Source organism: Penicillium chermesinum (assembly GCF_028974085.1).
Source record: "Penicillium chermesinum strain IBT 19713 chromosome Unknown utg000002l:1.0-5270490.0:1.0-5274688.0, whole genome shotgun sequence".
NCBI classification, from domain to species: Eukaryota; Fungi; Ascomycota; class Eurotiomycetes; order Eurotiales; family Aspergillaceae; genus Penicillium; species Penicillium chermesinum.
The window spans coordinates 1443921-1465109 of record NW_026695312.1 but is presented as its reverse complement, the minus strand read 5'-3'; the positions used below and the strand labels follow the sequence as shown (position 1 = coordinate 1465109).

Below are 21189 nucleotides of genomic sequence, written 5' to 3'. Positions count from 1 at the left end.
TTGAACTTGAACTAACAGATATCCAATAATATTCTCAAAAGTCCCCCGTTTCACCCAGGGATTGGAACCTGTCACCAATCCAAATGGGCCCGCGCCCGGTCAACCCGACCACGAACCTCGCAACACAACCAATATTCCCCTTGGCTAAATAGAGTCCCGTGGATAGACACCATGATTCATGCCATCGACGCTGGGAGCCCTGGGGCCCTGGAGCCCCCGAGCCCACTTACATAACCCCGCAGCTGACCCCCGGGGCCGGGGCCAGCACATGACGGGGCCTCAAGCCCACTTACGTCAACAGGCCCAAGAGTCCAACCCAGAGTCCAACCAGAGTCCAGCGAGAGTCCAGCCAGAGTCCCGAGTCTCGAGGTTATCGAGATCGCTTGTCCTCGCTTGTCCTCGGCCCGGGTGACAAACAGAAATTGCTTTCATCACGCCGGCCCCGATCACCATGAGACTGGGATGCGGGGGAACCTTGACGATACCAGTGGCACGAAATCGTATAGGGTGTAGGGTTTAACGTTGCAATGGGGACCCCGACTTCATGCTATTTATCGTGGTTCTCGCTTCCGTGGTTCGAATGCTCTTAATCCACCTTATAGTCCCCCGGATTCTAGGATTGATCGGTTTCGATTTCTTTTTTCTTTCTTTTTTTTTAATTCCCAATATCTTCCACGCGCCCTTTTTCTCTTGAAACCGTTTCAAGGCTTCCCCCGCGCATACACCCTATCTTTATCTCTCTTATCGCCGATTGAACACCCCAGGGGCAATTCCCCAAACTGTCCTTTTCCTCAGGCCCAACCACGCATTCTACTTCCCTCCAGCTCTGCAGGGATCAAATTCTCCCACCATGATCGCAGCGGACGTCACGGCCCTCCCACCCGGCGACTCGCCAGACCTTATCCTGGTCCCCGCGACCCCCGCCGAACACATCAAATGCTTGAAACTGAACAGCGTCGCCTGGAAAGGACCCCTAGACATTGACACCTACATCGCGCGCGAGCACCACCTCGCCTCCCAGCGGCTCACTCGCGGCGGCCTCACATGCTGGATCCTGGTGCAGAAGGACGAGCCCGAGAACGAGCGCACGATCCTGTCCTCATGCGAATCGTACCGGAAGAAAGCGCTCCTTGCGTATGACGGGGCGGTTGAGCAGCTGGTGTCGTATGGCGTAGGTAGCGTGTACTGCCGGCCGGAGTTCCGGGGAAGGGCTACGCGAAGCGCATGATGGAGGAGCTAAGCGTGCGGTTGGAGAGCTGGAAGGTGGAGGGCGAGAAGAGGCAACGCGTGCTGTTTACGGTGCTGTACTCTGATATCGGGAAGAAATTCTACGCGCAGTTTGGGTGGAAGCCTTTCCCGGCGGCGCATATGACGCTGAAGCCTGTGGCTCGGGAGGCAGGGAATGGGGTGGGCGCGCAGACGAGGGCGTTGAAGGCGAGAGACGTGGAGAAATTCATGTGCAATGAGGCGGTGTTTGTGAAGCTTGGTGGGAGGATGTGCGTGGAGTCGCAGGCGAAGCCTGGGGCGAAGGTTGCCATCTTGCCTGACTTTGATCACTTAGTATGGCATTGGGCGAGGAGGAGTTTTTTGCGGAGCGACTGCTACCTAGCCATGAGCCGCCAGTGGTGAAGGGGGCTGGGAACGACCAGGCGCGGGTCTATGCTACCTGGACTCGGACGTTTGGTGGCACGCCCAAGGAGAATGTGCTGTACATCCTTCGTTGGGTGTACGACGACCCTAGTTCGGCCGAGGAAGAGGAGGCATTGGTCGAGGCTATGGTTGGTATCCTGCGACAGGCGCAATTCGAGGCACATGCATGGAACATGGCGAAGATTGAATTTTGGAACCCTGAGCCTTTGGAGGAAAAGGCCGTCAAGATCCTCGAACCCGGGGCCGAGGTGGTACACCGTGAGAAGGATAGCATTCCTTGTTTGCGCTGGACTGGCGCAGAGCAAGGATTTGGCGAGGATGTGGAGTGGATCTTGAACGAGAAGTACACATGGTGCTAATACCTCTTCCATTTTGCTTTTTCTTGGAGTTGATATGGGGGCCTCTTTTGTTTTGCTCGCATTGTCATGCCACCTTTTTACTACACATACATATTGCCAAGCTCGGATTGAGCGCTGGGAGGCCATGTGCCCTGATATCCATAGATGAGAGCCCATTCTTATTGGCGCTTTTGATTTTTAAGCAATTCATGCCAGTTCCGGGTATTTTTGGCATTGGCATTTGCAGCTGGCTTTGCAGTTGAAGTTTCACTGCTTGCTTGCCGTTGAGAAGGCTCCACAAAACATATGGTCGTAGGATCCGGGCTTTGGTATATGCCATTCTGCAGCTTCGACAGCGCAGCCTCATCTCGCCATGACTCGGGAAGGCAGTCTTTCCAAGCCCGGAGGAATTCACTTCGCCCGATGGCTGACGAGACCGTGGGAGCTGTCGCAGCAAGATGGGTCTCTCCAACCCAACGCGAACACTCTGCCTTATCAAAGCTGGCCCCTAGATGCGTCCAAACCACGTATTAGCCTCAAGCGATTGTAGTGCATGTCTCTCTCGACCAACGTACATTTCATTGCATCGTCCAATGGCGGTCGCTCGTCCGCTTTGCACAACTTCCTTACCACGGCTTCCAGGAGCGCTCGTGGGAATGGAGGATCAGAATCATCATCATCCAAAACTGACTTCCACAAATCCCCAACAAGAAACTGCTTCTCCAAGTCAATTCCCTGCAGCAGAGCACCTTCAGTCAGCCGTCTCCAAACCCGCAATCGCACCCGCGCCGAAGGCCTCCAGCACGAGAGTTCGGTCTTCCCATCCACAAAGGCACATAACTCCGTCCACCCCTCATCACACTGCGCCGCAGACATCAGGAATATCGGTACAAACTCGTTTCCTCGCATTGACCTCGTCAACAGGACTCGAGTCACCACCCCCTCATCCATACTGACGTCCCCATCGTCGTCACCGCGCGGGTCATACAGCCGTAAACTCTTTTCCAGGAAGGGAATTGCCGAAAGCCCGCCCGGCGGCATGTGTAGCTCCAGTGTTGACCCGCATTTTGCAATCGCAGTGACGGCTTCGTCGGGCAGATTCAATGCCCCGCTTTCGCCGGCTTCCTCCTCGACGACTTTGATATCTGCTTGTGATATCTCGCCGTGGCTGGGGCGGAGAATGTGGAGGGAATTGGAGGACTGGACTTGGCGGATGCGATAGGTCTGTGTCGCGGTGCACAGATTGACGTATTCTTGCGCGGCCGGATCTTTTACGGCGAGGGCGAGTGCCGCGGAGGGGGACTTGAGTTCGAGTCTATGTTCAATCAGGTGAGCCACTGGTCCATTCCTCTTGCATTCTGTGTTAATGTGACGAGCGGCCGGCGGGAATTGGAAACTTGGGAAAGCCGTGCCACTGTGTAATTGTCCTGACTTACACTGGTGGGTCTTTGGACGTAAGAAGGGCTTCTAGTTCTGGCGGGATTTCTAGCAGTCGAAACCCCTGCTGTGGCTGGGTGTGTGTGAATAAGATGCCTCGTGAGTCTTGGGTCGCCATTGGAACGGAAGCCTGATGTTCATTACGATCCTGGAATTGTCGGCGAACAACGCGGGAAACCAGCGACGCGGACGCGATCTGTGCACGGACCATCGTTTAATGGACTGGATCTATACGGACCGCTGTGGATCAATCTCGAGAAGAATGATCTTAGGATCCTCTGAAAGGGGCGGAAAAGACGCGGTAAAACAATGAATTTGTCGGCTTCCTCCAGCTGAAAAGGGCATAGAACCCCGGGCCACCAGAAAGTAGATAATATCACCAGCGTACGGTCGGCTTTCACCAGAAAGCGATTCGCATCCACCAGGTCCGACTTTTCAGTATGGTTGGCTTCCAGCCTTCGCTCCTATTCACAAAACTCGACTTAAGCCAAGCATATGTTGATTATAGCTACTGTATTTTTGGATCCCCGAAGTTTCTAGCTTCATCTGTCTCTGCTACGCGAACCAGATATTCGCTTGAGCCCTTTGGGAGTATCCTTGTAGATATTCATGAAATAGCCAATTGATTGATCGGGAAAGAACTCCCATTCAGAATCACACTGTTACTCCTGTTCCACGCCTTCTAGTATGCTTTCTAATTCCCAGGAAGGAGGCCGGCATTAAAAACGAAGAAAATATACATAACAGAATGAAAAGAAAGATAAAACCAGAGAACCCTGGTTCAAACAGGAGCAATCCAGTATGTGCTGAACACTCGACGTTTCGTGCGCGATGTGAGTCCCCCTAGGGCTTCTCAGCCAGCCAGCATTACCCGGAGGCGTACTGAGAGGCATTGAATCCAGCCCAGCTGGATACTTCCATGATGCGGTCGCTTGGGCTAGCCCGGCTCCAAATGAAGGCGCACTACTTGAGCGGTAGATTCGTTGTTATCATTAGTCCTCATTGGAGAAACCCTTCGCGGGGTTTTTCACGGGCTGAGCAAAGGGCCCCTCGTCTGACCCTTTCGAGGACTCGCTATCGACCACCTTCTGGGGTGGTGATTGGTTTTTCTCTTTCTGCGCGGCCAGTTTCTGCTCCTTCTCTTCACGCTCGTGAGCCTGCTTTTCCAGCTCCATCTCTTCCATATGGCGTAGATCATCCACGCTAGGCTCGTATAAATGCCAGATAACGTAGTGGGGAAGTCCAATCACGGAATACTTCATACGCTTGGCCATCTAGTACTTCTTAGTTCCTGTAGCTTCCAGTGGACTGTGGGATCCTTACCTTGCCGAAGCCCTCTGTTTCAGCATGTTTCTCAAAGCTGAAGGCCGGGAAATGAACGCCGGAGCGGAAGACCTTGGCCTTTGCCAGAATACTGACACCGCCAATGCCATCCAGCTCCATCTCCATGTCCGGATCGCCGTAGGGGTCGCGCAGATATGCGAGATGAGGGCGCCACGTTGCATACTCGGCGTACCCTTCCACGATCACAGCGTCTTCATCTAGGGTATCTGCGAGCTCCAGCGCGCTATCGGACTCCTGCCACGAGTTCAGATCGTAAGGCTGTTCTCCTCCCAGCCAGTCCGGAAGCGGACGCCAGACATCTGATCCCAATTAGCCATCTCATCACCCAAAATAAACCCTGCAAGGAGTCAGTCGAGGACACCACATACTTGGAACCGTAACATCTTTATCGTGTGCCATTAAATCTTCAATAATTGTCGTGGGCGCCGTCTGCACATCCGCATCTCTCCAGTAAACCCAGCTATGCGTCGGCCGCAGCGTCGCACTCAGCAGCCAATTTCTCGCCTGCGCCATCAGCTTCCGGCGGCTAGCCTGTGCCTGGAAACCATGACGGCTCTCCACGTCCTGCTGGACCTTCTGCCCGAAATCCTTCTGGATGACGGAGACCTCGCCAAAGCTCATTTTAGGATCCGGATCGTTCTGCACCTCCATCAGCATACGCGAGAGCATGCTCAGCGTGTCGTCCCGCGAATCAGATACCAGGAAGGCCAGGTCAATGAGGTTGTGCGGGTATGTGAGGTTTCGGAGATGGGAGAAGAACATAGGGAGGTGAGAGGAGGCGTCGCGCAGCGGGGTGAGCATGAGGACACGCTCTCCGCGTTCCCAGCCCTTCGCTGTGCCCTGGACATCGGACAGATCATAGTAGCGAACTGTTTGGAGTTGGAGGTCGACGGATGGGTGGAAGAGGCCCAGGGAGAGGGTTGGGAGGAGCGCGGCGCGCCATGATGGGAAGAGGAAGATGATCAGAAGGAGGGATACGCCGCAGACGAGGACGAGACGTTGAAATAGCTGGCGACGACGCCGGAAAGCTGGTTGGGATCGAGGTTGGAAGCTACTTGGTTTATTTTCCCTGTTAGTTCCGTGTTAACGGGCAAGATCTCTGCGATGACGCATTGTGATCATCTGCAGAGCATGTGATAAAAGGGCGTATACCGGTTGGGAGAGATCGAGAAACCACTGGGCCCTCGAGGGTAGGCGGCTTGGGCCTTTTCAAGGACGTGCCGATTCATCGCGAAGAGGCTCCCAGCATTGAGTTTGTTGGCTTGCTGAGACCGTCTGGTGCGCTACTGCACTGATAAGGCCCGGGTCTAATCTCGAAAAGGCCTGAGGCTGCCCGGAGTCAGCGGACGGTTGAGCTGTCAAGCTGGGTTGAAGGTGTCAAGGATGTTGAACGGCCCTGACCGATCAGGATTGAAAGACCGACGATTGGCCCAAGACGATCAAGATGGAATGCGGGTTGATGAGGAGGGTAGCAGGGAGGAATCAGTCCTGGAGTTGTTTCGCCCTTCTGGATCCGTCCCGATGCGGGACGCCGCTTGCGTTCCCTTATACGGAGATTTTTTCAAATCTAATCTGATTTTTCTTCATTCGCTGGTTTTAATTATGGCTATGTTAGACTCAATTGCTATTCTATACAATACTTACATTGCCCAGTCCCAATGCATTTCGACAATTGCATGACAAGTTTCCTACCACGTCAGCGGGCGCGGGCGCGGGCTGGATGTCGATCTTGGGTCCCTGGGAGTTTCTTGGCACTGACTTCCAATCGTTGGAGCATCTGGGCCAATAGTGCCCCCGTCTGTGCTCCATCCTGTAACGGCTTCAGCACGGATCCGGCCTCATAGTTCTTGTCCCTGATCATATACCGCTCTCTCGGTCGCATCCCCACTGCCTGGAATGCTACTTGGGCGATCACCTTGGCCGCTTTCTTAGAACGTGGGAGACCCGGCGGAAGATCGGCCGCAGTCCAGCTCGGACAGACATCGGACTCCGAGGGTTTTCTCCAATATTTCCAGGATCCAGGGTTAAGATGTCGAGGGAGATGTTTCCCGTCTGGTTTAGCAAAAACCAACGTCAGCGTTCATGTGTCGCAGACAGCCTGTCCTACGCTGTGAAACATGAAGATGGAACTTACACTGGCCAGACTTCGTCGCAGTGCATACAGCGCAACACTCCCAATCAATTTGCTGCTGGCAAACCGAGCTTGACCTTCGCGCGTACTCAAAGAAGTGCCGGGAGGCCTTTCGTCCCGGCCTTGGTGGTGATCGAAGTAATGCATACGCCCAGATAGTGCTGCTGAGCTTCCAATAGTGATCACTTTGGCCCCTTCGGTATGTTCGCCACCGCAACGGAATCCCTCGAGTAGGCCAACCGTCAAAAAGAATGGCGTAACGCAGTTGGTCTGGTAGACCGGGTCATAGCCATCTTGCGTCAGCTCATCGACAGTGTATGAGACCAAGGCGTCTGTATAGATCAGGGTAATTATTGGAGGGATCTCTTTGTGTCGAATCCGGTCCACAGTGTGCTGGCAGAAACCGGTCACTGATTGCACATCTGTTGGGTCGAGACTAATGAACTCCATCGATCGAGGTCCGATCACGCGGATTCGGTCCTTGAGGCTTTGGACAACCTCTCCTCGCACATCTCGGACTGCCAAAAGAAGGTGGACAAAGGGCCGGGTACGGGCGATTGCAGTAGCGATCTCTGCACTTAGCACGCCGTTTCCCCCAGTAATAATAACGGTCCCTATTAGTGCCCTACCCATGTCCACTGTGCAGCACTACCGCCGATGGGTATGCAGGAGGAAGCCAAAAGAACGGCCAAGTCTGGGTCGAATAGGCTATCGCCGGTTTCAAATAGAAGTTATAGAGGACTAGTATATCAACGACAAGGGGTTCGACTCGTCGGCAAGGTGGGGCTTAGGATGAAAGGGCTGATGGCAAAAAGAAATGTGAAAGGAAGAATCGACCAGCCAAACACTATTTTACGCCCTCGGGGCCAGTAGTGCCGGCATTTGGACCCAACACTTGGCGACAAGTCAGCCATGGATGTGTCTCATTTTTGACAGGGGTCTTTAACTAAGAAAACGGAGCAATCAGATGCAGCCACACAGTCTGCGGCTCCTTGTGCTTTAGTGCCGCGTAGCGCCGGAGAATCCGATTTCTGGTCGTGCAATCAACAGACTTCGAAGTGAATACAAGCTGAAATCAGCTCAGAATGTTAAGTAATTAGCTGATATGGAGTACAGCTCTGCTGGTCTGTTCATGTCTTCTCGGGGCTGTGGAAGGCTGGGCGCGCACTCCAATGCTGTTTACTGCGTAGTTCGCGAGCCGCCACCACTAAGTTTAACACATCAATTGGTCTAAACTAGTTCGGATCTTCCCGCAAATGGGCTCGACCCGATCTTGGCCGTTGTCCAGAGAAAGGGAATGCGCTAGAATCCGATAGCTTGCCCCACGCACTGGAGCTGTACCGATCTTGTGGATACGAACTGGTGGACATGGCGGAAAACTTGAAGAACTGTTTGAAAGCTGAACTTTCGGACTTGTGGAATACTAGGAAAGATCAATGCTCAGACGAATCCGCTCAGTCCGCATCGAACCCATGACCCTCATTCTTATCTTTTTCGGAGATGAGTAGCTTGAATTCTCGTCCATCGCCCACTTCGTCCATCCGGATCTTGCTATTTATCATAGGCTGTTGTGTGAGCTTTCCTTCAGAATAGTGACATGGGGATTTTTTAAACCGGTCTTGATACGTGGGGAGTCTTTCCGACAAAATTGCATCCATAGCCGCTCCACCGTCCTCATCTATATACACTAAAGATCCAGTAATATACTTTTCACACAGGAGTAAATTGAGAGGTCACAAGTCAGCCGGAGCTTTCCGGAGAGAGACATGGATATAGTTCGAAGGCTCGGGTAAATAGATTTGAATAGTTGGAATAAAAAATGGATTGAAAGGCAAACCGTGCAGGGGGCTTATGGCACAAGTAGTCCGAATTACAAGATGACAGAAATAATGGCCGAAAGAGCAGAACATCCTTGTAGGTGGAGCTCCCCAATTGTAGACCCGAACGCCGGCGAAGCAGCCCCGCGAATCTGTGGGGTAAAGCTACGCTCACAGCCAGGCTGGTCTGAAATGAGGTAGTTTTGACCATGTTTTGACCGTTTAATGGGTAGAAGTTGCACGATCGTTGCCCGAGATCTAATCACGATAGAAAAAAAAAATTATATTCATAAAAAAAGAGACCGGCTCTGACTTTCGAATTCCAAATGCTGCCATGATGAAGGCAACGGACAATCAGTTCCGGCCTCGGGAGAGAAGACCCCTCAAAGCCTCGGTTTCCCCCTCCAACTTCGATACCCGAAGTCTTAGTTCATCACGCTCTTTTCGGACGAGTTCCAATTCATCCTCCACGCTCTTCAAACGGTCGACCCGTCTCTGGCGACATCGCCGAGCCGCGAGTGTATTCAGCCTGCGTTTTTCAACGCGCGACGCATCAACACGACTCAAGACATCATCGCCCTGCGAAGTTGCAGGCGAATTGGAGACAGAGGTTGGGATTTGAGACGCAGGGGAAGCATTGGAGTAAGAACGTCCGTCTGTTGAACTAATTAGTCGTAGCCCCCCGAGTCATCATCACCGAGAAGACGCCATACCTTGCGAGTTTGCAGAACTAGCAACGGCCGAAGGAGGGATCGCCGGGAGCTCATAGGATCCGGAATCCGAAAGAGAAGAGAAAGGTGGTGGATGCCACGCCGTAACCCGGATCGTTGACGATGTCGAAATCGGCACCGTCGAACCCAGCCAGGAACGGCGCGGCATCCTCGAGAGATAGGATATTCCAGTCGGTATCAGGAAAAGGCATATTGCCGGGAGAGGCCCAGAAATCAGGGTCTTGCGTGAAGGCATCGTGAATAAGAGGGGACGCCGAAGGGAACGAGCCCCGCGGGTCTAAGAACGAGACGGTATGATCGTGAGAATGTGAATGGGCATGGGAATTAAGCCATGGTGAATACCCCGACAATGGCCCGTGGGGTGTTTGCTGCGGACCGTCGTTGAGATGGCTTCCAGAACTCGAATTGTGACTGCATCTTTGCTGTGCTGTTGGTGCAAGCGCAGATCTGCATAAAGAGATAGTTTAGACGGGCCTCAGTAGGCCCGTAGGCTGACGATTTTAATTAGAACGGTCGCTTGGTGTCCTAACAGGGACAACTGAGGACTCGGGAACGGAGTGTCCTACAGGAGAGAAAGGGAAATGGGGAGCCTCACTGGTTTTAAACCCCCAGGCATCGCGCTTTTCACGCCTGGAGGGCCAGGCCGCCGGGGCCCCCACGCCTCCTGCACGGGCGGCGCCTCCTATTGGTCTGGCTGAGCATTGGCCCCCAAGACTCATCGTGACTCATTTTAGTGCGTTGCCATTGTCCAATCATAGTATTGGCTTCGCCTGCACTTGGCCGTTTAGGCATTAGACCCAGCAATCGCTCATCTGGAGTTGCAAAGCAGCACGTCGGCTACCCTTTTGAGGGGCTGTGTAGGGCAGTGTCTCAGGATCAATAGTTTCCTGCAATGAATGTAGTGGAGATTCTTCTGACCAGATAGGTCGTAGTCGAGAATTTAGACATCCCCGGATCTATTCTCTGTCTAGATCCCCTTATAAAAGGCTCGATCTCCTCCATGGAGATCAAATTCTTTGACGGTAAGGATTTAGTCTTCTGAGATGGGGATATTTTTGGAAAATACGCTAGCGGGACTCTGATAAGCAGACAATGATAAGTTTGTATGTAAAGTAGAGCCTGATGCCAATTCGAGGATATTAACACCTTCAGAGAAACTCGAACGTGAAGAGACAAGAGTAGAAGAAGGGCCCCTTCTGAAGTCAAATATTCAGACAAAATTTGATCTTAAGTCGCGCTGTGTCTCCTCGATCCACGGATCGAGGGTGCCGGGTATACTCAGCATAAGCGGCCGGGGAACAAAATAGAACCGCTGGACACCATTGCCAAATGATACCGAGTATCTGTTAGCCTCTACTTCCCTGAGCCGATTATATTCTAATGCACCATTTGATTGGCAGTTCCTAGCAATCGCTATGAAGGGTATCGACGGTATCGACGGAAGGGTCGTAACAGGAGTCGTCAAACCTCCATCATTCGTTATTAGAATCAAACACTTTGATCTATGAGACTAACATACTCAAGCGTAAAATTCGGAATATTCTAGCTCGGACGTAGTATCAAGTTATCGATCAGTCTCACAGGAACTTTTCCATCGCCCAGGCCACAGTCCTCACCGGGCTTAGTCTCCTCTAAAGGTGCCATCTTAAGAGCAGCGCTAAGAACTGCACCATGAGTTGGATCGACGAGGTCCAGCTCGTCAAGAGTGCTCGGGTCTGCCAGGGATACATAGTCAACCTCGAACAAAGCTCTTTCTGACGGCGCAAGTGCTTGCTGCTCAGCGAGCACACGCTCTGTGACCTTTTTCGCGACCCCCAGGATATCCGCACGGGAGACTTTGCCCGCTAGGTATGCTTCTTCGGCGGCCTTCAGAGCTTTGTATATGGTCAAGCCCACTGCTCGTCTACGCTCGCCGAGGTAGACGTTTCGAGAGCTGAGAGCGAGCCCATCTGTTCCGCGCGAGGTCTCTACAATGCGCACTTCAGTTCCAATGAGGAAATCCTGCACTAGACGCTTGATAATGACGGTTTGTTGTACATCCTTCTGTCCGAAGTAAACACGGTCCGGGGTAGTGGCATTGAAGAGCTTCATGCAGACGGTTGCCACGCCGCGGAAGAAGACCGGCCGAGCGCTACCTTCTAACTTTGTGGATAAGGGGGTAATCGTAACGAAGGAGCCGTGGCCGTCGATCTCAGAGGAGGGGGGCAAAGTCGGGTACATCACTTTAGATGTGGGAGCAAAGATGGCGGTGATGCGCCCGGCGCCAGCTCCGGGGTTGCTGGCAAGTTCCTCATTGAGTTTCTCCAATTGGGCCACATCGCTGTCCCAGGTGCGGGGGTAGCTGGACAGGTCCTCGTTGACTCCGAATCGGGTGGGGTTGACGTATATACTGACGAAAATGTCGGTGTTCTCGCGGGCGGCTTCTCGGATCAGGGAAAGATGGCCTTCGTGGAGGGCACCCATGGTCGGCACGAAGCCCACAGTGCGGTCATTTTGCAGCAGCGACCGGCGTAGTTGGCGCAGTGGAGGGACATCACGGAAAACTTGGAAGGAGGAAGGTTGACGAGCCGACTGTGAGGCTGTGGTAGCTCCGGCAAGCAGAGACGATGCAGCTGCTGGACACATGATTAGCGTGCTTGTAAGCTGGGGCGATTGGAGCAAGACACACAGGAAAAGGTGCGGACTCCCTTTACCCAGCGGGACATGATGGAAGCTGGTGCCAGACCTGGTTTCCGCTTGCTCCTTTATTTTTTTTCTCTTTTTTTTGCTTTGCTTTATATCGGGCTCATGTCACTTTTTACTCGGTACAAATGATCACCGTGACAAGACGAATTCCCGAGGGTCCCTTACATAATCAAAGCCACAGACCCCCGAGGCCAAAGAGGTCTCCGAAAAGTGTACAAGTATGTATTTGATTCTATATACTGAGAACAAGAATTCTGTGTCCTTACAATTGCCACAGTTGCCCTTCTGAAGTTCTATACAAACGCCGAGGTATCGTAGTTCATGAATGCATAAGATCGTATAGTCGGTCAGGACCAGCCTCTGGGCTGGACTAGACAGACAAGAGCAGTAGAGCAAGCAGATTCAAAGCGACCATAACCCAAAGCGAAGGCTGCAAGGACATGTAGGTACTGCCGGAATTGCTAGGGGCAGCCTTCGAGTTTCCCTTGTTGGTGCCGGTCGCCCATGCAGAAGACGAAGTCGAGGTAGCTGAGGACTCTGGCATAGTGATACCGGTGTAGAAGTCCCGGATAATGGAGCTCGCAAGCTCTGCAAGTCCGTAGGTAGAAGCCATCAGATGAGTGGACAAGGCTATCGGAGGCACACTGGCGTCTGCAACGCGGACATTTGCCAGGCCGTACACGCGCAGATTTGCATCAACAACGCCACCCTGCTCGCGGGGCAACATTGCGCAGGTCGAGGACGGATGGAATTCCGTACCGCCGAATCCGCTAAGGAAATCATTCCAATCTTCATCAGACTGAGTGTCCGAGCCTGGGGTCGTTTCCTTCGTCAAGTTGTTGCTGAGCGGAGCAGTTCCACCCAGGAGGCGAGCCATCTTGATACCCTCTCGCAAAATATCAAAGTCTGTAAGAGTCAGCCAGAGCACTATCAATTTGGTTCGTGTTGAGACACGTACCAGCTGGATTGGCCAGATAGTTTGGGTCAATGACGGGATAGTCCATCGGGTCCGACGAGTTGATGTAGACTCGGCCGTGACTGTAGGGGTGCTGCAGAGCAGCAGTGATACCGATATCACCGCTAGCATCACTGTTCATGAACAGAAGCTCAACTTGACCAGTAGGGCTGTTGAAAATCGTTGAGGCAGTCAGGTTGCAGATTGCTTTGTAACCAGCAATGACACCGTCATCGTACGTCGTGTTTGGTGCATACTTATCGATACTACTAAGGATGGAATCTGTCATGCCGGTAATATTCGACCCGTAGAAAGTAGTAGCATTCACATAAGCGATTGCCGAATCGATGTATGACAGATATAGTTTGTTGTCCTGGCCCTATTAGAGAAACGTACTCCCGGGCGTTTGGGGGGATGCTTACCTTGTCGCTACCATTTCGGTACCAGATAGAACCAGCGGTATCGACATCCGTAGCCCACATCACGGTGGCGCTCTTCAAAAAGTTAGCAATCTGGACCATAGACGTCAGTGCAAATGGGACTCACGTAATGGTCCTGCAGATGTTGGCCAACACCCGGTAGTTCAGACACAAGATCTACACCAGCGTCCGACAAGACATCTTTTGGCCCAACGCCACTGTGCATCAGAACGGCGGGACTGCCAATTGTACCGGCCGCCAGGATAACTTCTTTGTTGACCTTGACCCTCAGGGTAGTAGTCCCGTTGTCGGTTGTATATTCAACGGACTCTGCAGTAAGGTTGTCGGAAGGCGAAGAGCTGTCGAAGATCAGACGCATGACCATGGCATCTGCCAGGACATCATAGTTGCCATTGTCGGGAAGAGGATCAAGATAGCCTGTTTTGCTATATGAACGGGTCCAATTGGTGGGATTGATAGTCGACATGGAGACCTCCGCACCCCAAGGCTCTCCATCGTACATGTTCGCCGAAATAGGAATGCCAATGTTCTCCAAGGAAATAGACCAATCTCCGACCTGGGGGAAGGTGCTGCCATATAGTTAGTTCGCTTGGCCTTGGAATGCCATAGGAAAGGATATAACACACTATCCAGGATAAGACACGTAGATTGGGCCATCGGTGCCGAGATTTGACAAATTGTAGGTGACCTGGGCCTCCTGGGCGATCTTGTCACTTGGAGCCGAAAATGTTTCGCTCTTCTTCATCGCGGCATAGAGCGAATCCCAGCTCCAGTTGTCCGCACCATCCATGTCTCCAAGCAAGCTTTGCCAAGCGTCAATCTCGATCTGACCCGGACGTGTCAGATAGAGTCCGTTGATAGCAGAACTCCCTGCATTGTCTTTAGTTTGAGCTTCTCATTTGCAGGGTACCCGGCACAAACCTCCCAGCGTCTTTCCACGAGGCCATCTGATCTCACGGTTAGCCGCATTTGCCTGCGGAACCGTGTAGAAATCCCAGTTTAATGGCGTTGTCCACAGCGAGTCGAAGTAAGAGTCTGCAGGAGTGTCTATTCGCTCACGATAAGCATCGCCATTGTCACCTGCTTCCAGAACCAGAACGGTGTTGTTCGTATCCTCCGAAAGACGAGCACCGAGAACGAGACCAGCTTGACCACCACCGACGATTACAAAGTCGTATGAATCTGCAATCTTGGTCCGTGGCGCAAGCGCATCAACGCAGGGTAGAGCGACCGCGAGGGCTACGCGCAAGCCCTTCATGATGTGAAATTGACTGAGTTCTAGTGCGATAAGTGTACACCAGGTCGAAGGAGCGAGAAACGATCAATGTCAAAGATGGCCGGTCTTTCTACCCCTGATCATAAGCCAGCCAAACGGGTGTACCTGAGGAAATTTACGCCGAACCGTGGAAAGCTTGTTTGTACCACGCTACAGCTCCATTTGAGGAGCCAGGGTCCATGCAACCGAACTTTGCAAAAGCGGGTCACAGCTTATTAGACCCAAGCTTGGCTGCCGTCGAAACCCAAACTAGATTGCGCGACTGGATATCGCCGCCCAATCAGAGACCCTATTGCGTCCAAGCCCCTTTCAGACTCCTTATCGACGCCAGCCATTCGTGTTGGTACCCTGGGCCGATCTGTTGCCCTAGTTCCCGATCAGCCAACGATGCAATTGCATTTATTTAGGCATCGACCCAGTCGGTCTGGCCGCCTGGCCCTTGACATCATCCTGCTATCCTCCTGGTGGGGGGCTCGGCCTCAAGCTGAAACACTTGACGCAACCTCGCCATGTTTTCTTCAACCGTGGTCAGGATCTCGCGCTTACTTGGCAGGCACGATCGCCCACCTGCACGGTTCCCAAGGGTTCTGAAGTCTCAGCGGAGAGGGCGCCTGTCGATAATTGCTTTTTCCAGTCACGCGCTAGCGAGTGACTAAGTGGGCATGTTGGAGAGCCACAAAGAAGAATAAGGCTGGTCGTATCGCTGGTCCAAAGTCTCGGAGGGCACAGCCTCGTTCGACAGGCGAATTGTCTCCTAGGTCACGACAATTGAGGGCACTATTCGGGCGATCCTTCCTGTACCATGCGCATACAGGTACATATACTAGATCCATGACTGCATGCACATTTGCTTTTGCCTTACACTCGGATCGCTCCGTAACTCGTCGATTGGTGGACTCGGAGAATGGAGCACACGATGAGCGCACGGTATGCACACACACCTTCTGAGTTCTGCCGGGATATTACCGAGAAAGAGCAAAGCCACGATGGGCTCCACCACAGGTCCTCATCGGCTCTATTGCCCGTGGTACCCTTGCGACTGCGATAATGCAAGGAACCAGCCTTTGACTATCTCCAAGCTGCGATAAGCTTACTTCGGACTTATTTACACCAGCCACAGTAACCCACCCGCTCCATAAGTCTAACTGACTCACGTGATCTGTACCTCGGGTGCGGGGAAACTCGCCGCCCGTTAAGGAAGCCAAACTTTCCGGGGTTGATCGTCCATTTTGTTGGGATTCTCAGAGTATGGCCTCGGCCCGCAGCTGACCGTTGGGGCCCGTTCAGTATCTTGAGATTTCCAGGATCCAACTTATCTTCGATTCCTGCTCTCCCGACTTCCGTGAACATGCCCCCAAAACCGAATATAACCGACGAGCAGTCCGCTCCGGACCTCGAAATCGTCGGCAACAAGCTCACCATACACCCTTCCGGCTTCACTGGCGGATCAGACTCCCAGGATGATTCAATCACCGAGCGGAATTTGGTGAGTAATATGGCCAGCTTCCGCGCACAACCTCTCGAGTTCCTCCGCGAGGTGAGCCTGTACATGTCCGGCAGCGGGTGGCGCGCCTACGACAACGAGAATGTGGTCGGCCAGCCGGTCTTCTATCCCGGATTTAGCGAGCGCATGAAGTCTTCGATCCTGAAAAGTACCTTGCTCCAAGATAAGATTCGAGAACTGGCGTCTACCCGGCTCGGAGTGGAGGAGAAAGATGGGCTTTTGGCGATCAAAGAAGGGAAGAACCTGGACGAGAAACGAGCGCGCCGCCGACATGAGCTCGAAAGCAGTCTCGGAGAGGTGGTGGATACGATGATGGACAACATGATTTGCAAAATGGAAAGCAAAGCTTTCATCCGGGGCGCCTACTACATGACGACCCAGCTTCTTACGCGGGCCTATCACCAAGGCATCCACGTGTCTAGTGAAGAGGTCCTCCGTCTTAGGTCGGTTGCAAAGATTGCGGCCGAGAAGAACCAGTCGATCGTGTTTTTGCCGTGCCACAAGTCCCATGTGGACTATGTGTCGATGCACCTCATTTGCTATCGCTTGAATATGACTCTCCCCGTCGTCGTGGCAGGTGACAATCTGAACATTCCGCTCGTCGGACCATTTTTGCAGCATGCTGGTAAGTCGTGGAAGCATTCTTTTTGGAAAGTGGTCTCTTAACACGTGCAGGTGCCATGTGGATCCGCCGGAGCTTTGGGAATGACCCACTGTATCACGCCGTCGTCCAAGCCTATATCGACACCCTTCTTCAGCAAGGCTTTAACTTTACATGCTTCATTGAAGGCGGCCGTTCCAGAACTGGAAAGCTGCTCTCGCCCAAGTTCGGTATCTTGAACTTCATTGTCGACAGCGTACTTTCGGGTCGTGTCCAAGATACTATCTTCTGCCCGGTGAGCACACAATATGACAAAGTCATTGAAACCGAGTAAGTCTACAGGACTCCTGTTGTGGCTCATTCCGCTAATTGTATCCTAGGTCATATATCAGTGAGTTGCTAGGACAGCCGAAACAGAAAGAAACACTATCCGATTTCCTTTCCTCGTCCTCGGTTTTATCCCTCAAGTTGGGACGAGTTGACGTCCGCTTCCATGAACCATGGAGCCTACGAGAGTTCCTTGGTCAGCAACTCACTCAACTGAATCTGGCAGACAGCCTTGGGCCGAACGTCAAATTGGCGCAGGCCGAACGTGGCCGAATCCTCCGTACATTGGGCTACCGTGTCTTGTCTGAGATCAACGATGTGTCCGTCATGATGCCGCCAGCGCTCGTTGGAACCGTGCTCTTGACTCTTCGCGGTCGTGGAGTTGGGAAGGGAGAGCTGATTCGTCGCTTGGATTGGCTGTGCGAGCGCGTGAAAGCCAAAGGTGGTCGAGTCGCTCATTTCTACGGCTCTCCTACGGCGCAGGTGGTTGATCGTGCTCTCGAGGTACTGGGACCGAAGCTGGTGGGAGAGATCCCCGGCTTGGTAGAGCCCACATACTATGCTGTTGACCGCTTCCAGCTATCATTCTACCGCAACATGCTCATTCATCTATTCATCACGGAAGCACTGGTCTCAGCAGCAATGTATACGAAGATCAAGCAAGGAGGCGGGCCTACTCACCAACGGATCACGTATGTTGCTTTGAGGAACCAAGTTGCCTTCCTCTCGCAGGTTTGTTTTACCTCTTTTCAGCATGAATTTTTTTTTGGTTCTAACAACGACAAATAGCTCTTCCGTGGCGAGTTCATCTTTCCGCCTGAGGGCCTGGCAACGAATATGGAGAAGACGCTACGCAGCTTAGAAGAAGACGACGTTATCAAGGTCACTCGCGATAACTCCGGCGCCCCCCAATATGTTGAACTGAGCGATGCCGAACGCCTATGTGGCCGTGAAAACTACGATTTCTACTGCTTCCTGATCTGGCCTTTCATTGAGGCATCCTGGCTTGGCGCCGTGTCGCTCCTCGGCCTCACACCCCCCCTTCACGGTGCGCAGGAAATCTGGGTCGATATGAAGAAAGCGCAGGACAGCGCGCAACTTGTGAGTTCATCCGTGAACATGACTGCTCGCAGGCAGGGGACTGACGCATAATAGCTTGGCAAAACGCTATACCACCAAGGTGACCTATCATACTTTGAGGCAGTGAACAAGGAGACCCTCAAGAACTCCTACCAGCGTTTCGAAGAAGAGGGTATCATCCTCGTCGCCAAAGACAAGGAGTCTCGCGCAGGTCCAGCTTTAAGGCTTGCGCCCGATTGGTGTCCTGAACGCGACCCCAGTACGGGCCGGGTGATGGATCGCGGCCGCCTATGGGACTTTGTGGAATTAATTGCGCAGTCGCGTCGCGAAGGGTCAGTTCATTCCTCCTTCCATTTGGTGCTGTTAGCAATGGAAATACTAATTCCCAGTAGTAAAAACCGACGTGATGGTGCTACCGTCTCCTCCCGCGTTCTACAAATGTCGGATGTGGTCGGTCAAGAGCTGTTCAAGACCGCTGCCGCGCCTCCACCGGCCGATGTGTCCTCGAAGCAGATGCGCCGTAAAGCTATTGGAACAGATGCAAAGCTTTAGTAGGGTCGTCTCAGCTTCGATTGTAGCCGTCAACATCGATCAAACTTTGTACATTTTGTTTCCGACTATAACCAGCGCTTCAATGCCCGTCACATAATCTAATCAATACCCATATTTGTATCATACTAGTATGATGACAGTAGTCTTTGAGCTTTTTGGAAGAAAGGGGGAAAATAAAACCTTACCCTTGGAAGCTTGAAAATACAACACAAATCATGCAAAGGTAGTAAACAAAGTCATAAGCTACGATTCTATTGTTCAACATTTCGATATATGTACTCCCTCTTGGGCGGGTTATTGTTCACACCATTCCCTACCTTCGTGGATGTTGCATTATTGCTTAGTAGACCTTGAATCCACCAGGCATCAAGCTCTGAAAGACGGCCGTCGGGTCATATTTCTGGGCAATTGACACCAGCTTCTGGTGGTTCTCAGCACCATACCCGGGAAAGATCGACTGGAACCCAGCCGCATCACCCATGTAGTTGAACGGGTCGTAGAGGCCAGCCTTCTGGGTGGCGTTGTTGATCGCATAGGTCGTCTCCTCAACCCACGAAGCCACGATCTTATCGTACGCAGATCCAATCCACTCCACCACCTCCGCATAGCAGAGGTAGACCTTGGCCTCGTCGAAGCCGAGGGGGTTTCCGCCACGGGCGTTAGAGGCCTTGATCCAGTCCGCACCGATGGGCTGCCAGTCCAGCTCGATGATGGAGATGTTGGCAGCGGGGACCTGGGCATAGAGCTTGGGGAGCTCGTTGAAGAAAGTCGTGTTGATGATGCTGATACCCTGCAGCAGCTCATTGTAGTTGGTACCAGTTACTGTTCCGGCAACGAAGACATCGCTGGGGGGGAGTTTGTTAGTGGGTGTTCAGGTGTTCAGATTGGGGGAGTTTGGGTTCTGGTGCACCTACTTGATATGAGGGGTAACGGCCTCGCCGGTCTCGGCGGCGAACTCCGACATGGTTTTGAAGCCAACGGTACTGCTGATGGCGGGGATGTCGGTGAATGGTTTGAGGCTCTCTGGGTAGGCGATGGTGTCGCTGTCGTAGAACAGGATGACGGAACCCAGGGTGCTGTTTCCAGCAATGAGCGCGGGCACGACGTGCGTCTTCTTGTCGGAGATATTGGCCGCAAAGGTTGCAGAGGCCTACGATATTAGCATTGGCATAAACGGGTTTCTGGATATTTGAAGATATCGAGGGTTGGACTCCGTACCTGTAAGAAGCGATCGACATACGGCGCCGCGACGGTATGGATACCAGCCCAAACCTTGCGAGATGGAATAGTTTGCATATCGAAACGGGTTACTAGACCGAAATTACTGCTGCCACCCTTCAGGGCCCAGAAGAGATCGGGATAGGAGATCTTATTGACCTCGATGACCGATCCATTGGCCAGGACCACCTCGTAGTTAATCACAGTGTCGGCAGAAAAGCCGACTTGGTTACCGTAGAAATTCACACCACCGGCAAGCAGGAGGCCAGGTACCCCGACCGGGCCAAGACGTCCTCCAGCAGCAGTTAGGTTGAACTGGCCGAGATACGAATAGACATCACTCCACCTGTTTCGAGGTCAGTGAATACAGTAAGGCCGCGGCGAGGGGAACGTGGAGAGAAACTCACCGATGGGAAGGACCAACCGACACCAGCGACTTGTCCTGGTTGAGTTGCAGAGTGGTTAAGTTGGACATCACAACAAGGACGCCTCCGTCGATGTTATTTGACCCCTGCAAGTCTCGTCAGCCACGTTTCTGCCGGGAAAGCTTAGCTGAATTTACCCGGATGCCCATGTGGCCGCCACCACGAACGGCAAACTGAGCCTCTTCATGGACCAACGCCTTCAGCCCCTTGGCCAACTGGCCACTCGACTGCGGGCGGAACACACACGCCGGAGACATGATCTCGGTGTTAGACCAGAAGTTCTGCGCCTCATAGTTGTAGACGCTTGATCCCTTGGCGAATACACTGCTGGGAAGAGACCTGTGCAGCGCACTGCAGCCGGAGCTAGCAGCAGCCACCGCCGCCAAACCCAGAGGCACAACAGCGCTGAGATGCATGGTTGCCGGGTGTCAGAGAGGGATGACGTTCAACGGGAGGGGGAAAAAAAGAAGGCATTTCCGCCCAGAACGCGAAGAGCATTCGATTTGGAATGCTCCTTCACGGGCATTGCTCGATTCGGCAGTTCTCATCGCGGTGGCTTTACCGGCTCCAGCGGGACAGAAAGAGGGTCTGTGGGCAGTCAGCGAAACCCACTTGGCGCCGTTGTAGAGTGGAACAAAGCCGAAGGTGATTGTGATTGGCATGTTCTTCGCATGCTAG

General features: G+C 52.9%; 8 protein-coding genes across 8 annotated transcripts; 2 read left to right on the top strand and 6 right to left on the bottom strand.

Moving 5' to 3' along the window:
* Positions 1 to 850: 850 nt before the first annotated feature.
* Positions 851 to 2009, top strand: N7468_001354 (uncharacterized protein; the record flags this gene model as incomplete). The annotated part of the gene is made up of 3 exons (XM_058470651.1): positions 851 to 1171; positions 1210 to 1496; positions 1562 to 2009. The coding sequence occupies 3 exons, from the start codon at positions 851 to 853 to the stop codon at positions 2007 to 2009; spliced, it is 1056 nt and encodes a 351-aa protein (XP_058333792.1).
* Positions 2010 to 2167: 158 nt separating this feature from the next.
* Positions 2168 to 3636, bottom strand: N7468_001353 (putative sister chromatid cohesion protein Dcc1; the record flags this gene model as incomplete). The annotated part of the gene is made up of 3 exons (XM_058470650.1): positions 2168 to 2496; positions 2564 to 3303; positions 3425 to 3636. The coding sequence occupies 3 exons, from the start codon at positions 3634 to 3636 to the stop codon at positions 2168 to 2170; spliced, it is 1281 nt and encodes a 426-aa protein (XP_058333791.1).
* Positions 3637 to 4417: 781 nt separating this feature from the next.
* N7468_001352 (uncharacterized protein) lies at positions 4418 to 7533 on the bottom strand (the record flags this gene model as incomplete). Its single annotated transcript, XM_058470649.1, has 5 exons — positions 4418 to 4699; positions 4749 to 5068; positions 5138 to 5797; positions 6525 to 6821; positions 6906 to 7533. The coding sequence occupies 5 exons, from the start codon at positions 7531 to 7533 to the stop codon at positions 4418 to 4420; spliced, it is 2187 nt and encodes a 728-aa protein (XP_058333790.1).
* Positions 7534 to 9071: 1538 nt separating this feature from the next.
* Positions 9072 to 9596, bottom strand: N7468_001351 (bZIP transcription factor JlbA/IDI-4; the record flags this gene model as incomplete). The annotated part of the gene is made up of 2 exons (XM_058470648.1): positions 9072 to 9373; positions 9431 to 9596. The coding sequence occupies 2 exons, from the start codon at positions 9594 to 9596 to the stop codon at positions 9072 to 9074; spliced, it is 468 nt and encodes a 155-aa protein (XP_058333789.1).
* Positions 9597 to 10990: 1394 nt separating this feature from the next.
* On the bottom strand, positions 10991 to 12153 carry N7468_001350 (pantoate--beta-alanine ligase PAN6; the record flags this gene model as incomplete). The annotated part of the gene is made up of 2 exons (XM_058470647.1): positions 10991 to 12063; positions 12117 to 12153. The coding sequence occupies 2 exons, from the start codon at positions 12151 to 12153 to the stop codon at positions 10991 to 10993; spliced, it is 1110 nt and encodes a 369-aa protein (XP_058333788.1).
* Positions 12154 to 12503: 350 nt separating this feature from the next.
* Positions 12504 to 14786, bottom strand: N7468_001349 (GMC family oxidoreductase; the record flags this gene model as incomplete). Its single annotated transcript, XM_058470646.1, has 6 exons — positions 12504 to 13039; positions 13092 to 13467; positions 13511 to 13582; positions 13635 to 14097; positions 14155 to 14398; positions 14450 to 14786. The coding sequence occupies 6 exons, from the start codon at positions 14784 to 14786 to the stop codon at positions 12504 to 12506; spliced, it is 2028 nt and encodes a 675-aa protein (XP_058333787.1).
* Positions 14787 to 16152: 1366 nt separating this feature from the next.
* N7468_001348 (lysophospholipid acyltransferase family protein) lies at positions 16153 to 18868 on the top strand (the record flags this gene model as incomplete). Its single annotated transcript, XM_058470645.1, has 5 exons — positions 16153 to 16933; positions 16984 to 17239; positions 17290 to 17968; positions 18026 to 18337; positions 18392 to 18868. The coding sequence occupies 5 exons, from the start codon at positions 16153 to 16155 to the stop codon at positions 18866 to 18868; spliced, it is 2505 nt and encodes an 834-aa protein (XP_058333786.1).
* Positions 18869 to 19208: 340 nt separating this feature from the next.
* Positions 19209 to 20927, bottom strand: N7468_001347 (FAD-binding oxidoreductase; the record flags this gene model as incomplete). Its single annotated transcript, XM_058470644.1, has 5 exons — positions 19209 to 19713; positions 19783 to 20018; positions 20087 to 20432; positions 20494 to 20597; positions 20649 to 20927. The coding sequence occupies 5 exons, from the start codon at positions 20925 to 20927 to the stop codon at positions 19209 to 19211; spliced, it is 1470 nt and encodes a 489-aa protein (XP_058333785.1).
* Between the last annotated feature and the right edge of the window lie 262 nt (positions 20928 to 21189).